The following is a 17,537-nucleotide window of genomic DNA, read 5'->3' as shown; positions in this document are numbered from 1 at the left end:
CTGTTTTTGCTGAATATGCAGTTCAGCTTGGGGGACCGAGGGAAGGGGGGGCGTGTCTCAGAATCTGACATTGAGTTTGACTTCATTCTTATTTCCTGTGCAGCTCATCACCTATGACCCTCCCCATCCCTGATCTTCATGCCTGCCTTCCCTCTGCCATGTGCGTTCTTATGACAGATGCTCAATACATATACTCCCTCTATGCACCATCCTACCTCACACACACACACACACACACACACACAGAGACAAATACACACACACAACCTAAGGACACAGGCTAGCCATCCAAAGAGGATGACTGTTGAAGTCATGAGATGACACAGAACAGGACGTGGAAGAACGGACAGGTCTGTAAAACAATACCCTGGTTCACCAGGACCAATTAATGCAAAGAAGACACACCTAAACTAGATATACCCCCACCCCACCCCACCCCGTCTCTCTCTCTCCCCTCCCCTCCCCTCTCTCTCTGTCCCACCCACAACACTGGAGAACGGAGTCTGGAGATCAAAGCCAAACAGAAAACAGTGGGAAGTTACCAGCTACAGCCAGACAACACTGAGAGTCAGCCAGTGCCAGGTGGGCACACTCACCATGTGAGAAACACGAAGAGAGGGAGAGAGGAGGGAGATGGAGAGAGAGAGGAGAGGTGATGAGAGGAGAGGGGAGGGTAGGGGGAAAGAGAGAGGAGAGGTGATGAGAGGAGAGGGGAGGGTAGGGGGAAAGAGAGAGGAGAGGTGATGAGAGGAGAGGGGAGGGTACAGGGAAAGAGAGAGGAGAGGTGATGAGAGGAGAGTAGACAGGTAGAAACAGAAAGAGAGAGGAAGTTCGGGCAGACAACATTCTAGGATGCGGAAGCCAGGAATGAATGGCGCAGTGCTATGAAGCACTGTAAGGTAGGGAGGGGTGGACTGGGCAGGAGGGTGCGTGCAAAGATGATGGATGTTTAAAGCAATGAGCGGAGAGCGCCAGGGAACAGCAGACAGCTGCGACGGGCTTATTAAAGCTCTGGGGGGGAGGCCCTGTCGCTAGGGGACCTGGGGAGGAGAGGGGGAGACAGGGGAGGGGGAGACAGGGGAGGAGAGGGGGAGACAGGGGAGGAGAGGGGGAGACAGGGGAGGAGAGGGAGAGACAGGGGAGGAGAGGGGGAGACAGGGGAGGGGGGAGACAGGGGAGGAGAGGGGGAGACAGGGGAGGGGGGAGACAGGGGAGGAGAGGGGGAGACAGGGGAGGGGGAGACAGGGGACAGCTCTTGACTGCATGATGAGTGAGATCATCTTCAATCAATCTCTCCATCTCTCTCCTTCCTGCCCTCTCTCTCTCTCTTCCCCCCTAGTTTTGGGTTGTTTTCCCTCTTCATTTGTCTCTGTCTTATTCACTCTCCTTCTCTTAGCTCGATGAAAGACGGAGGGATTACAGGATGGGCGGCGAGATGGGTGAAAGCAGGAGAGGACGTGGTGGAGAGAACAGAGGGAGGGAGGGAGAGGGGGACGGAGTGAGCCATGAACGAAGAGGATGACGTCTGGAGAGGAGAGCGGGAAAGGAGAGGAGGGATGGATTCCTCTGGGAAGGGAAGTGTCACACAGCCAGACTCTCAAGAACAGGAGACATATGGCCCAGTAGCCTCTCAAACAAGACGGAATCCCAGATTCCAGCCTCCTCTCCTCCCGAACTCCCCCCAGGGTAGAAACCAGCGCCGGAGGCCATGACAGTTAGGCTTTGTCAACAGTCAGATGTTTAGACACCCAGATGAGACTGAACAGGGCAAATACAACCCCGGACAGAGCAATGTGTTCTGACCAGGAAACTAGGAACATGACTGGGGGCTTGCCGTGTGAAAACAGACACAGGAAATTACACTCCTCCATCGAAGTCGTTAAGAGAGGAGGGGCAAGAGATACTCATCTGGCTGAGTACCCGGCGATGACAAAGAATAATTTGATTTTCTTCATTGTTTTGTCTGGTTGGGGTGGAACTGTGCATAAAGTGGTTTGTTATCAGGAAAAGAACTGTGGTTTTGTGTGTGTGTGTGGGGGGGGTTTCTGGGAAATGCCAGCAAAGTTGAGGACAGGTTGGAGGTGATTGGAATATAATAAAACAAGCCTCAAAGACAAACAGAATCTCAATGTCACTTAACAAGCCCAGCAGTGCTAGCACAGCAGTTAGCGGTCAGTTCGATCTGGTCGTTCGTTTCCATGGAGAAGGTTAGTCCCTTCCTGGGTGGGGTCACTGCTTCATAAAACAATCAGCGAATTAAATCAAAACAAACAGAAAAATGCTCTGCTGTCTAAATGGCAGTCTTCTTGATGTAGGCCAGTCAATGAGAGAATCCTTGACCTCTCTCTGAAAACACAACACATAGCTCACATGTGATTGCTACGTTTCGATAACTCCTGGCCGGGATCCAGGCGGTCTATCGTTACAGAAGCAATCTTTCCCGCAGGTGTCTGCAAGTTCGATATATTGACTGGTGGGTGGGGGAAAAGGGTTCCCCCGCTGTTTCGGAGGTGAACTGCAGCAGTGATGACAGTAAAGACATGGTTTTTCTCTCTCCATACAATCAGGCTAAACTGTGCCTGCAGTCAATATGTTGACATGTTTCTCAAGGCCGCTTGAGAATTGAGCACGTAGTGTATTTCTGTACCATCGAGACGTTTTGTGGCGCTATTAAAGCTGTTATACACATGGGCAGCCGACGGCTGTCGTTTTGTGCAAGAGAAACACTTACTGATGCCCTTGAACAAAGACAAGATCCTGGCCTGTTATGCTTCTTTAGACTGTATAAACAGAACTAATAGAGAACTAGTTCGAGCTATCGCATGTTTCAGATTACGACTTTAAACCAATTCAGACATTTGGAAATCTAGGGATTGACATAGCCTCGTCTAGAGGTACTCTTTGGAGGTAACGTGATTAGACGTGTTATATCCGTCGTTGTGTGGTTTTAATAGTATTATAAAAGTATTTTGAACTACACAACAAGGGCATAGTCAGTCAAACACATACTCGAATAAATTCAATTGACAACCTAAGCGTTGCAGCCACAAACGCATATCGCTGAGATAAAATAAATCTAATTTCTGCATCTGCAGTTGTTCCACTTTGCTTAGAGATGTGTGTGATGACACTGCAGCATCATTACAGCCCCGACCTCAGTGGGACTCTACTGACACCCAGTGGTGCGAACAGGTACTGCAACCATTCAGCATTTTATCTCAAATCTAACAAGATACTGGTGTTGACTAAATGTAAATCTATATCGGTTTATGTAATCTACACACGCGCGCGCGCACACACACACACACGCACACACACGACACAACGGATATGTATTCACACAATTGTGCTTTAATGGCAAAAGATTGTACAGTTGATTGCAAAAGCAGAGTTCCGTCCATCCAAGGATCATATCATGTGAGAAAGACGAGCGCTAAGCACCGCATGTTCCGGTCTCCCCTCCTCCTCCTAGGGCTAGGCCCAGCATGATCTCCCACTCAGCAATCCAACCACCTAGAAAATCTCCCTCCCGCTTCTGGACGATCCTTCTAGTTAGTGCCAGATATGGTATTGAATTGGATTTAATATGATTCTGGAGTATCCAGTGAAGCCTGCACACAACCAATGGGAAAATAGGCCTTGATGGGTTGGGGATATGGGATAGCAACATGAGCAGTTAGCTCTGGCTAATAAGACACCAAAATATATGAATATTCCCCTCCTCGGGTGATATGGGGCGGCTACAGCGTTTGCCTCTCCTCTGCTAGTCTGATATAGCTAGTGCTAACAGTAACTTCATCGAAGTCATAAAATCAAAAACAAGGTCAAACACTAGTTCATCGCAATACCCGAGGCAAAAAAAGTGTTAAGGGGTGAGTTTGTAAACCCAAAAATTATACCAATAATAAAACCGCATTAAAAAAAGACAACAGAAATTAAAGGCGAGCGATTTAAGTGTCGTCCTAAACAACGACACGAGATTACTAACGTTAATGCTATATCGTTATAAGACGTTCTTGTCTCGTGGCTTGAACAATCCGCAACAGAAGACAATTTGAGAGATTTCGATGTACACGTGTTTTGCAATCACCATAATGGCTAACTGAGTTTAGACGAGAAAAACAAAACACTTCATTTCTAAATTGGTTTAGTCCGTTACCAAAAGACAGTTAATGCTAAGGTGCAGCAGCAAAGGTCCAGTCTACACCGTAATGAGAAACACGGTTTATCTTCTGTTGATGGCAACAAGACGTGAAGAAAGGCTGAACCACTTTTGCCCAGAAAGAGATTATTAAAACACCCCCAAAGTCACCGGATAAAGGCTAAATCATAATTTACTCAAATTAGATATTTGGGAAGATTACAGACTTACAGTCGTGCCGTTTCAACAATCTCCTGTTGCCTGGCTGCGTTCCAGAACTGGGAGCAGTGCACTAAACTGGGGTCACGCCAGGGTCAAATACATCAACTGAACACTTAATGACAAGTATTTTAGGTGTGTTTGATTTGACTCAACGTTTTGGTGCAGGATGCTTTTCAATTGGTTTCATTACAATCTGTAGGCTAAATAAAGTGCACTCCAAGTACTGACAGTATTAGGCCAATAGTATTTCAGATCCCTCTCCTTGTCCATCTATCTCCATCTCTTCCTCTCTTCCCTCCCTCTCCTCCTTCTCTGTCTCCGTTCAGAAGATGTAGTCCTGGGTCATCTTTAGGGAGGGCATGGCCTCGTTGACGTTCTGGTCCAGGCGGTGGTACTCCACTCCTCGGGAACACAGGGTGTCCCTCCAACGACGGCTCTGGGCCAACAGGAAGATCTGGGGGGGGGGGGGGGCAGGTAGGAAAGAGAGAAGAGGGGAGAGAGGAGGAAGGAGGTGAGAGGGGAAGTGAGAGGGCGGGAGTGAGGGATGAGTGAATAGAAAGAGAAGAGGGTGGGAAAAGAGAAGAAAAACTAAATAGATCAGAAACATTGGACCCGACGTAAGATGCTAGGGGTGGGAATCTTGTGGTCCCTCACGATGGGAATAGATTCTTGAGATCACGATTCGATTAAAAATCGATTCACGATTTTTCAGAGTAAAAAATAAAATAAATAAAATCACCCCCGAAAAAATTATATACATAATATATATATTTTTTTAAACCAATAAAAAAAATATATTGATTTGTACAAATTTGTGAATCGATCTGAATCGCGATTCAAATGTGAATCGATTTTCCCCCCCCACCCCAAGTAGACGCACGTGTGTCCAGCCTGAGATCACCCGGGGGGGGTTGTGCTCTCTCACCTTCCTCTTGTTGTGGTAGGTGATGTAGACGATGGCAACCAGGAAGACCAGGATCACCAAATGGAAGAAGAAGTGCGAGTCTTCTTCTGGCACGGCGTAGATGTTGGTGCTCTTCAAGTGGACGTCCATCTTCCCAGGAGTCTCCCCCTGCTGGACGGCAGCGTCGCGGCTCTGGTTGTCGTAGTCCCCAGCGTCGTCCTCGCCCTCCTCTTCCTCCTCTCCCTCTCGGGCGCCGGTCTTCAAGTCGTACATGTCGTCGTAGTCCTTCTCATCATCCTCCTCCTCCTCCTTCTCGTAGTCCAGACGGTCATCCCCGGGGATCTGGGAGACGATGCCCCGCCCGGCGTCGGAGACGGAATGCGGGTCCAGGCGGGGAAGTTCCTCGGTGGGTTTGGGTGGCGCCAGGATGGTTCCGTCGTGGGCGTCTGGGTCGGCAGCTTTGACGACATCAGCTGGTTTCTCTGCGATCACCGTGACTCCCTTCTCCGCCGGCTGCCCTGCTCCTGGGGCCTGGGAGTGGGCCTGGTCTGTCTTGGAGGCGTCGGCCTGGACTGTCTTGGGGGCGTCGGCCTCGGAGTCGGGGGTGGCGGCCTGGTCTGTCTTGGGGGCGTCGGCCTGGGAGTCGGCCTGGTCTGTCTTGGGGGCGTCGGCCTGGACTGTCTTGGGGGCGACGGCCTGGTCTGTCTTGGGGGCGTCGGCATGGGAGTCGGGGGTGGCGGCCTGGTCTGTCTTGGAGGCGTCGGCCTGGGAGTCGGGGGTGGCGGCCTGGTCTGTCTTGGAGGCGTCAGCCTGGGAGTCGGGGGTGGCGGCCTGGTCTGTCTTGGGGGCGTCGGCCTGGGAGTCGGCCTGGTCTGTCTTGGGGGCGTCGGCCTGGTCTGTCTTGGAGGCGTCGGCCTGGTCTGATGGGTCGGCCGGCGCGTCCTGGTGGGGCGTCTCTCCGGCGGGGGTTCCAGGTGCTTTGGGCTGCCCGGGGGCGTTCGGCTCTGACAAGGTCACAGGGAGGTCGGCGGCAAGCTCCGCCTTTTTCTGCAGCGTTGGAGATGAGTCATTGCTGCCAGTGGGCTCCAGTTTATCTTCTGCTGGGGGGGTTTCTTCTTTGGTTGTTACTGGTTGGAGGACCACTGGCTCTTCTTCTGGGGTCGTTCCTGATTTAATGACCTTTAGCTCTTCTTCGTCTGTGGATGTTTGCATTTTTATCCCTGCTGGTTTTTCTTCTATGTTTTTGTCTGGATTGTCATCTCCTGGTTCTTCTGCTTTGGCAGTCTCTGCTTGCTTACTGCCGTCTGCAGGCAATCCGTCACCTGTGTGAAAATAAGAACAGAAAAATAAACCGTGGACTGTAGGAGGATGGTTGAGCCCTAACTTAAGAGTTCACTGGAGAAGAAAGGGACCATTCATTCTCATGGGCCAGAGCCAGCAAACATACTGGAAAGAAAGGGACCTTTGTGGCGATAAGTTGTAGCCTTGGTTGGCTGCATTTGCAGTTAGATAAATAAAAACACTACCCCAACTGTTAGCAACTTACTCTAATTCTTCTCTTATCTATATTTTTGATGAATATATTAATGTATCTGGGGAGTAGGACAAGTGAATATATAAATGCATACAAAAAAAATACAAATAAAATGCATCCTGTTCGCCAGGCTATCTGCAGTATGTCATCAGTGATCCTTTGGCTCTGGTTAAACTCCAACACGACACATCAGCAAGAAGGATCACTTTAGAAATATGTTGTTCGACTAAACCCTGAAGCCGGAGTGACAGGGTGCCTATTTGTTTCGATTTAAGACCACAGAACAGCAGTGTCGTTTTAAACAGACCCATTTTGATGAGTTATGCTCGCCTTAGCAGTTACAGAAAATGCCGTATATTGCCTCAGATCCGAAGAGAATCCCTCTGATCTAAGGTTGGGATTTGCCTCGCTACTGGCGTTTACTGGCTAACAAGCCAAGCATAGAGAAGAGAATTCAGAAGTACCTTCACTTGTCGGCGATATACTTCGTATTGACAGTTACCTGATTTACTTTCTTATAGAAAACAATAACAATTATCTAATCAGTATAGTCATGCACCTACAGTACTATTCCTACTGCTATATAAGACGCTCACCTGGCCGCTTGGCAAACCACTAGCTAGTTGGCGGGGCTACCACTACTAGCCTGTGCTGTGCTGTGTGGTTGATTAGCTTTCAATGCTAGCTAGCTCCCTTCCACTATGATACCATGTTTTATAACCGTAATCCAAAAGTATATAGAAATGATATATAACATACCGTTGTTGTCTTCCAAGGGAGCTGACACGCATCCATGCGGTAAGAGTTGTAGCAAGATAAATACTGCGAATACACAATAATGTATCCTGCTTCGTACAGTCTTCCTGTCGCAAGTCGCCATCTTGTTGTGTGACTGTTTTAGGGGCGTGTGTATGTACCCGGACAAGAACAGGTCTTACGGTGTAAAGGTGTGTGAGAATAGAACAGACGTCCTCCTTGTTTAACCAGTTAATGCCACGTCGGTATTTTCCGGGTGTATAAATATCTACACGTTACAACATCAGCGAATACAACACTTTTTTTCTGGCACACCATCCAAATACGTCAGTTTAATGTTTGTGTGACGCATGCATTAAAGTTGTGTGGGGTATGCTTTAAGTAAAATTGCAAAGGTGTAAATGACCGTATTCAGGGCTCGCAACGAACCTTTTTTCTCACTGTCCCAATACCAGATAATAACACACCAAATGGCAGTAAAAGGACCTTACATGTTGTTGGGGGAGGGGTACACATTACAGGGCTGAAAACTAAAAAAAAAAACCTTGGCGTGAGATTTGGTGCGAGGGGCGAGCTTCACCCCCCCCCCCCTTCAAATTTCAAGTGCAGCGCGCCCCCGCGGCCAGGGGATAAAACCTGGCGGGGATACGTGCCTTGGCACGACACCATCTTATATATTTAGCCTTTCCCCAATGAGGAAATAACAAGTGACGCAAGACAGCTTGTCACCTAAACATTACGGGAACTAAACACAATTACTTTATACATGAACACATATCACAGCGAAAAGTGAAACGACGAGTCATGATTTAAGATGTTGTTCTTTATTTCACTTTGTCAGGGAGTAACAATACTGTCAAGTACACCAGGGTTGCTGTTGAGAAGCCCAAAACGGGAAGACTATCTTTATCAGTGTAAAATGTTTTTTTTTTTTTTTGTTCTTCTTCGTCACATATTTGTATTAAGAAGGTTGAGTTGTGTTCAGGACAGGTTACCATCCCAATTTTCTTCGGGAACGTTTACATTTGTCTTTAATTCTTTTACAGGTGGGTTGAAGTATACAGAGCATCAGTAAAATTATATATTTAGCTATATATGTAACAAAAAATGACAGAATTCACACCAATTGCACAGACAAAGACGAAACACAGCCTACAAGTCAGAGTTTAGTGCCTTTGAGAGCTACTCTTGCTTACGTGAAGTTCAACTAAACTATCAGAGCAACTAAACCATCCCATAATTAAACATTCGAGACAGACACTTCCCTTTAAGTCAAGCCATAATCAAATAACTAGTATCGATTTATCTCCCATTGTTTTGTAGTGGAATGTTGTGATCTGGTACAATGACCTTTAGGATCCCAGAGCGCCATCTAGTGTATAATCGGTAAACTGTATGCTTCCGAAATACCCACACAGCATCTGAATTAAGATATTGACCCAATCCCATTTTCCTTAATCCACTTTGAGGGTTAAAAAGGGAAAAATTAATTGATGGACTTATATGACAATAGTGGCGTAAAATCCATAAGACCTTTTACAAGACATGAACTTACAAGCTACTTTACCTTTACACTTTTAGCAGAATCTATCTTATAACCTTCCAGTATAATTTTCCCCTTACAACGGCATTCTTATTTTTTCTCCCCCTGAAAATATTTTACCTCAGCAAAATCGGTCCTTTTTGAGAGTGGCAGACTAGCGACGTGTGACGGTTTTGCTGCATCACCTCAACCATAGCACATCTAGAACAGAGGTTTGTGAGGAAAGGGTAGTTGCTGCTAATAAATAAAATATTTGGGACGTTCAGCGAGGCGAGGGAGTGGAGGAAGGGGGTGTGGAGAGGGGGGGTTGAGGGGGGGTTAACTGGTGTCCTATGCCTCAAACTCAAGGCCAAGACCCAGCTTGTGGCCGCCCGCGTTGATATTCTTCCCGTCGAGGAGAGCGGAGAGAGTCAGTTTGACACCTGGGGACAGCGAGAAAGAGGGGGTGTCAGGGAGAGAGAGTATCAGAGAGAGAGGGGGGGGGGTATCAGAGAGAGAGGGGGGGGTGTCAGGGAGAGAGAGTATCAGAGAGGGGGGGGTGTCAGGGAGAGAGAGTATCAGAGAGAGGGGGGGGGTGTCAGGGAGAGAGAGTATCAGAGAGGGGGGGGTGTCAGGGAGAGAGAGTATCAGAGAGGGGGGGGGGTGTCAGGGAGAGAGAGAATCAGAGAGAGAGGGGGTATCAGAGAGAGAGAGGGGGTGTGTCAGGGAGAGAGAGAGGAAGGACATTCATAAGAGCGTCAATCTGTTTCTAAAAGCAGGTCTGATTTCTGGGCCAGTTTAGGGCTAATCCAAAACCACAACACCACCTCTTATCTTTGCCTCCCAGCTCATCCTGACGGCCAGACAGGTTTAGGCTAAACCAAAACTTTTGAACGTTTTGAAAACAAGTAAGGTGACTTGTTTTCAAACCCGTCGGGTGCGCCTCCTTACCTGGCTTCAGAGTCTGAGTGTAGCCGAGTCCAACCAGACTGGAGTTGTTCACCTTAGCCTGAGCAAGGATGGGACAAAGAACTGGTAAATAACTACAGTAGAAAACAACATATCCTTCCCTTTTATCAGATGTAATATTATACAGATACTGTACTGTAAAATATATGTATTAGTAAGATATATAAACATTATACAGTAAGATATATAAACATTATACAGTAAGATATATAAACATTATACACGCAAGTGTGCAGTACAACCAGGCATCATGTATGTAGCGTGTCCAGCTGTGCCCATGTATGTAGCATGTCCAGCTGTGGTCATGTATGTAGCGTGTCCAGCTGTGGTCATGTATGTAGCATGTGTCCAGCTGTGGTCATGTATGTAGCGTGTCCAGCTGTGGCCATGTATGTAGCGTGTCCAGCTGTGGTCATGTATGTAGCCTGTCCAGCTGTGGTCATGTATGTAGCCTGTCCAGCTGTGGTCATGTATGTAGCCTGTCCAGCTGTGGTCATGTATGTAGCATGTCCAGCTGTGGTCATGTATGTAGCATGTTTCCAGCTGTGGTCATGTATGTAGCGTGTCCAGCTGTGGTCATGTATGTAGCCTGTCCAGCTGTGGCCATGTATGTAGAGTGTGTCCAGCTGTGGTCATGTATGTAGAGTGTGTCCAGCTGTGGTCATGTATGTAGAGTGTGTCCAGCTGTGGTCATGTATGTAGAGTGTGTCCAGCTGTGGTCATGTATGTAGCATGTCCGGCGGTCCTACCGAGAAGGAGGCGTCGGAGTCGATCTGGTACTTAGCGGCGATGCCGAAGCGCGTGTTGCTGTTCCCTGCGGTCCACGCCAGGTTCACAGCCGTCTCCAGCTGCTCGTTCACCTTCTGGTAAATGGAGCCTCCAAACTCGGTTCCATCGTTACTATGGAGACGACCAGGATGATACCAGTATCAGAACCAGTTTTAACAAGATAAACCACAATGACTGATGATAGCAGTATGACCAGGGTAATACCAGTATGATAGTGATCGCACCAGTATCAAGACCAGTATGAGGAGAATAGCACCAAAATGTAGGACAAAGGTTTTGCATAAAACCTACAGAATGAAATCTGTGTCTCGTGGGTCACACACACACACACACACACACACACACACACACACACACACACACACACACACACACACACACACACACACACACACACACACACACACACACACACACACACACACACACACACACACACACACACACACACACACACACACACACACACACACTTCAGTCCGACACCAGAGAGATACTTCACCTGTGATCATACACCTACAACTGACTGGCCCTGCATCACACCTGACCAGAGCCTGAAGGTCATTCCAGCCAGTCCTCATGGGATTAAGAGACTGGTCTGATGTCTGGCTGACCGATTAGGACCCAGAGGTCAGCCCTGGAAGTCCAATTCAGGCCAGGTCAAGCCCTAGCAGGGGGTAAACACTGGCTTACTCACCCTGGCTCCCTCTCGTTACTACCCTCCTTCCCTCCCTCTACCTCTCTCCTCTGATTCTGCCTCCTCCCCTCCCCCCTTCTCCCTCTTCCCTGTAGCAAATCCCATCACTCTGATCTAAAGGTCTACAGAAATAACTGCAGCACATAAGAAGTCAGCCAGCCAGCCAGCCAGCCACTTGAGCCTGTGCATAGAGTCAGGCAAGGTCAGCAGTGGTTCAGGGCTAGCCCTGCCCGTGTCCCCAACACACTCCGCACCTTGCTGCTACTGCACGTGGATATCCGAGAGGGTGGATCAAATAGCATTTTGATTTGATTCGAGTTCCCAACGCACACATCCCAGTCTAACGCTACCCAGCCAGCCCTCCTCTCAGAGGGCATCCCCTACCTAACGTTGTGTATGCTTGCTGTCAACCGCTTTCCAAATGTAAGGTGTTTCAACCTTTTTTTAATGTACAAAACGGCTCCCCACACCGTCCCTGGTTTCCATCTAAGGAGGTTGATCACAGAATACTCCTCAACAACAGAGTACAAAGACATCGACCTCCCCCACACCCTCCAAGTCTCCCTCCCCCCAAGCCTCCACCCCCCAGGCCTCCACCCCCCAGGCCTCCCTCCCCCAGGCCTCCACCCCCCAGGCCTCCCTCCCCCAGGCCTCCACCCCCCAGGCCTCCACCCCCCAGGCCTCCACCCCCCAGGCCTCCACCCCCCAGGCCTCCATCCTTACACGTTTGTGTGAAGCTGGAACTCATCCGTCTTGTACCCCACGGCGAAGTTGCTCTGGGTTACGCGGTTCTTCCCCGCCTCAAAGGTCATCTGGTAACCAGCAAGCCAGCCCTCGTATCCAACCACCACGTTGCCGTGGACGGCGGTTCCGTTGATGTCGTAGTCGACGTCGCAGCCCAGGTTGATGTGCTCACGCTTGTAGCCAGACTTGATCTTGCCGCTCTTCTTCCTGGCAACAAGAATGGAGGGCTGTCATTGGTCAGTGTCTCGGGAGACAAGCGCTGACAGTTGGTCGTATCTAGGACATCGTTGGATGAGGCAGAGTGATGTTGTGTGTGTGGGAGGGGCCTTTCCTCTCTCTCTTACCCGGTGTTTGGAGAGAAGGAGGAGTCAAACGTCAGCTTCAGCCCTTTGGCCAACTGAGTGAGGGAGGGAGGGAGGGAGACAAGTGAACAATGAAAATATGATCTTTATTTACAAAACATTTCCAGAATCAAACCCTTACAGGTGGTCTTCTCCATTCACGGTTTATAATTGCACAAAAGGAACAGAACAGGCCCCCTCCTATCTGGTCCTCCGCCCCGCCCCCTCCAACCTGGTCCTCCGCCCCACCCCCCTCCTACCTGGTCCTCTGCCCCGCCCCCCTCCTACCTGGTCCTCCGCCCCGCCCCCCTCCTACCTGGTCCTCTGCCCCGCCCCCCTCCTACCTGGTCCTCTGCCCCGCCCCCCTCCTACCTGGTCCTCTGCCCCGCCCCCCTCCTACCTGGTCCTCTGCCCCGCCCCCCTCCTACCTGGTCCTCTGCCCCGCCCCCCTCCTACCTGGTCCTCTGCCCCGCCCCCCTCCTACCTGGTCCTCCACTGTGATCTCCGTGCCCAGGGTGTTGTCTGTGTTCCACTTCTCTGTGAAGGTCAGCCCATGCTCCGCCCACTTGTACTTGGTCTCCAGGGCGCCTGCCACCTTGCTGGTCTCCGTGTTGGCGTTCCCTGTGCTGGTGAACTCCTGGGGGGGAGGGGGGGGGGGGTCATTGCACATTTCTCAATGGTTAGTGGAAGAATTTGGGCAGGTTTAGTGTACATTTCTTACTCGTAAGAACTCATAAGAGACATCCCAGTCTTCCCTGTCAACTCACCAGTCCATTCTCTGACTTGGTCTTTAAATCCAGCTTAATGAGACCAAAGCCTGGAAGCAAGAACGTTATGGTTGTTTTAAATGTATTAGTTATTGTCGTTAATTATTCTTCTCTGACATCGTCTTACAAAAAGAAACCAAACATCTTCTGAGCAAGAATATATTTGTTATTCCTTCAATAATTGATTCGACCCTCTCTTTGACACTGCTTTGTGTTCATATTGGTTCCCTCTCTAGGTTGGATGGACTAATTCATAAAACCATCCAAACACCGTTCGATAAATGCCTCTTTATGAGAGCTTGTTACATAAAATTGATCAGCCGGACTGAGCTGTATTGATTTGATGTTGATTCTATCAGAGTGTTGGCTCTCTGGCCCTCCCTGCCCCCCACCCTTCCTCCCAGCCTCTCCCCCACCCTGGCCTCTCCCCCACCCTGGCCTCTCCAACACCCCCCCCCCCCACCCCTATTGTCCCCCTGGGATTACTGCTGCGGGTCCCACCCTGACATGAAGCCTACAACTGCTGTGACTCAAACTACAACTGCTGTGACTCAAACTACAACTGCTATGACTCAAACTACAACTGCTGTGACTCAAACTACAACTGCTGTGACTCAAACTACAACTGCTGTGACTCAAACTACAACTGCTGTGACTCAAACTACAACTGCTGTGACTCAAACTTCAACGGCTGTGACTCATGTACTACAACTCCATTATCAAAGCTAACCTGTCAGAGATACATAAGGATGTGGGAAACCCCACTGTGTGTGTGTGTGTGTGTGTGTGTGTGTGTGTGTGTGCTCACCATAGCCCTTGGTGAAAATGTCCTTGGCAGACTTTCCAAGGTCGACATAGGTGGGTGGGACAGCCATTATCTGAAGAAGAAGAGACTATTAGCCAGCTAGCTGCGTAATCACTCTAGTCAGTGACACAGCACCAGTATGCATAAACCATTAGCACATTCATGCTGGACACAACTAGACAGGCTGGGCTGGGGGGAGGGAGGGAGAGGTGAGGGGGGGGGGGAGAGGTGAGGGGAGGGGAGACTGGAGGTCATTGATTGATGGCTTTGGTGGGGGGAGACTGGCACACACAGGCACACACACACACACATACACACGGGCACACACACACAGACACACACGGGCACACACACAGACAAACACACACATACACACGGGCACACACCCAGCAGTCCAACCAGTTTTGTCTGACTCATCAAAGAGAGATGTGGTTTTGTGCAATGCCGGCTAAACCAGACACCTTTTCAAAAACAACTGGTGGAAAAACGTTCAAATACATTCCCTATTGTTTCAATTTTGATACAAAAAAGCACCGCACTTAAATATAAACTCAGACTATTTTCTGTTGGAGTTGAGTTTCCCCAATTTCAGCCGATGTGGTCAGAGCAGACAGGTCTACAACACCAGCTAACTGACACTGCAAGAAGGACGCATGATTATGTAAGATAGCTAAGCTAACCATTATTGGCTAGATTCAAACTGTCAGACTCCCCCCCCCCCCCCTAATCTCGCCAACAGACCAGATGTCACGTTGCCTATACTATTGAAGATGACTAAAACACTTAATAAAACAACAGCTGTTCAAGTGTATTGCCACTTATAAAAGGCGCCGGTACATTGTAATGATTTGACCCTGCTCTTAGTAAACTTTCCGAAACTATAATAATTTAAAAAGCATCAATGCTAATACTAGATTAGATACGCTTTTAGTGTGTATTTGAAAAGATAATGACATCAATGCAGGGAACCGTGCAGTGTTTGGAACATATCAGTAGGCTCAACGCCTCTTAATCTCTCCCTGCTTTTGAATATTACCCGTTTGCTTAGATGGGTTCACTTTGCAAAACGGGTTGTGCTTCACAAGGCTACGTGGTGGGTTGTGATCGCTGGGGAGTAGCACGCTCTCACGGGACACGGACAGGAAGTCGAGTACGTCAGAGTGACATTCCAGAACACACATGTAAATACACACACACACACAGTACACACACTCACACAGTACACACACTCACACCTCCCCCCGTGTCACTCCAGAAAACACACACGGCCTGTTAGCCCAGACAAACATACATATGCGTGAGCACACTCGCACAATATACGACCACTCCATAAGTAAACTCACACCCCAGTGCACTTGAGGATAAGGGTCAAAAGGATTTAATTTAATACATTTGATAAATAAATTATCAGCCATCATTGGCGTGTATGAAGGATGTCATTGATGATTTATATATAGCAAATTTTAACAACATTGTCTGATGGAAAGCAAAACCTTGAAGAGCATTGACAACCACAGCCGAAAGGCCGTAATTGCAGTTTGCTGTCGACTGAACAATTATAGATAAGGTAAAACAGTAGCCACATAAACCACTGCGTTAATCCTTATTTTAAGTAGTTATAATGTACACAGAACCAATAATACACTTAAAGAGATTAGCACCTAGTACCAAGCTACATTGTTCAGTGTGAGGGAGATTAGAGGACAACCCCACGCACAGGACTATGTCGTTAGCTAGCTAGCGCTTTCTATGCCCCAACATTTCACTATCCTGCCTTTACAGCATCCGTTGAAGAGATATGCTTTGCAAGGAGGAAAGGCGGGGTGGCCCACAGGATAATCATTTACCGGTCCACAAGATTTCAATGGATGCTTGACCCAAGTGGTTATGAGAAGGTACTGTACAGTCCCACTCAACTGAACCGGGATTCCTACGTAGCGTGCAGCATTAGCGTGGCTAGCAAGGTGGAATGCAAGGACAGTGAGCCGGGAGAACGGTAATGGTGTAAGGCCAAGTTCGACCAGTAACTAAGCCCATTCAATTTCAGACACATAATCGCTAGACAGACTGGCAAATGTCCGCACGCAAGGCATTATGTCGCTATCTAGAGAGCAGAGTTTGGGAACGAGGCCTTGCTCACGTAGCCAGCGATCCGGCTTCTCATCCCAGCTTTGCTGCATACCGATCAGCATCTCTCCCGTCCCGTGCATCCTCCTCAAGGTACGGACGGAGGACTAGCTCCTCGTGCCAGCTTTTTCCTCTCAAGGTCACAGCCCATTACATAGCATGGGATGGCGGCATGCGGATATTATAAGTTGCCACAAAATTGAAATTGTACATACCTCGCTCTGTTAGTGGATTCGAAAAGGCTCCTGTGCGTTGGACAAAGGGAGGGGTAGAGAGGCGCTGTGGCGTCACTTACGCTGGAAGTCACGCAAGCGTGCAAAAATGCAGAGCCACGCCCTCTCCTGCAATGTCTCCTGCAGTTACGCATGCGCAGTTCCGTGGACGTCTCATCGCCAGTGAGCTGAACTGATCGCCGTGACCCACCGATTCTGGATCTGTTTTCGCTTCATAGCCTTTTCATGACCACCATGCGCTGGACGGCATAACCATTCTAGGGCTGACGGTAATCCTGACATTGTCGCATCACGGTTAGCGTGATGTAAGCTGTGCGTGACATTGAACTGGTGTTCACCGCATACACATCAAATATGTTAAAATCGTAAAATCATATATATGTATATATTTAAAATCATACATCTTTATGTACGTTTTTTACTAAAAAATTCTAGTAAACACAGTCCTTATTTTGCGCAACAACATTGGTGCGAGTTGATTTAATGTGATGGTGTAGCCTACTTCTGATGTACTGTCTTTACACAGTATTTCTTCGTTGCTTTTGGATAAATACATCTGTCAAATGAATAGCCTACATGACTTATATAATTAAACAATAATACAAATGTAAATGTAGGCCTACTTGATAAACGCGCACTTCTTAGGAAATGTGTGTTGTGATTTAGCGTCAGGAAACATGGGAGTTGCGATTACTTGTATTGGGCACTAGATGGCAGTGCAAGCAAGTTTCAGCAACCACCCCTTCTCTCGGTATTTTATTTCTCTCTAGGATACGTATCCATCCCACCATCATCCAAAAACAGCATAATTATTGGTATAACGCTGACCTGAATTCATAGGAAAATGTAACCTTCATTTCTCCCTTTCTCGAGACAGTATAGAAATGCAGCATAGAAATGTCTGTAACGGAAGGAATCAGTGAAGCATTTTGTAAACTGAAGCATACCCTACTGCAGTCATACACACACAAAAGAGAGACAAGATG

General features: G+C 48.4%; 2 protein-coding genes across 2 annotated transcripts; both read right to left on the bottom strand.

The window, feature by feature from the left end:
* Positions 1 to 3,331: 3,331 nt before the first annotated feature.
* On the bottom strand, positions 3,332 to 7,721 carry LOC146246386 (uncharacterized). Its single transcript, XM_084684312.1, has 3 exons — positions 7,561 to 7,721; positions 5,289 to 6,589; positions 3,332 to 4,817 (listed from the first exon to the last, which is right to left on the bottom strand). The coding sequence occupies exons 1-3, from the start codon at positions 7,679 to 7,681 to the stop codon at positions 4,686 to 4,688; spliced, it is 1,554 nt and encodes a 517-aa protein (XP_084540438.1). The 5' UTR covers positions 7,682 to 7,721; the 3' UTR covers positions 3,332 to 4,685.
* Positions 7,722 to 8,365: 644 nt separating this feature from the next.
* vdac1 (voltage-dependent anion channel 1) lies at positions 8,366 to 16,652 on the bottom strand. The gene is made up of 9 exons (XM_084683862.1): positions 16,534 to 16,652; positions 14,195 to 14,264; positions 13,387 to 13,436; positions 13,104 to 13,256; positions 12,623 to 12,675; positions 12,258 to 12,485; positions 10,798 to 10,948; positions 10,031 to 10,088; positions 8,366 to 9,522 (listed from the first exon to the last, which is right to left on the bottom strand). The coding sequence occupies exons 2-9, from the start codon at positions 14,259 to 14,261 to the stop codon at positions 9,431 to 9,433; spliced, it is 852 nt and encodes a 283-aa protein (XP_084539988.1). The 5' UTR covers positions 14,262 to 14,264; positions 16,534 to 16,652; the 3' UTR covers positions 8,366 to 9,430.
* Between the last annotated feature and the right edge of the window lie 885 nt (positions 16,653 to 17,537).

This window comes from Hypomesus nipponensis, chromosome 20, assembly GCF_054491055.1.
Source record: "Hypomesus nipponensis isolate SF chromosome 20, ASM5449105v1, whole genome shotgun sequence".
Lineage (NCBI taxonomy): Eukaryota > Metazoa > Chordata > Actinopteri > Osmeriformes > Osmeridae > Hypomesus > Hypomesus nipponensis.
The sequence above is the reverse complement of the archived record's forward strand: the minus strand, read 5'-3'. Positions and strand labels throughout refer to the sequence as shown.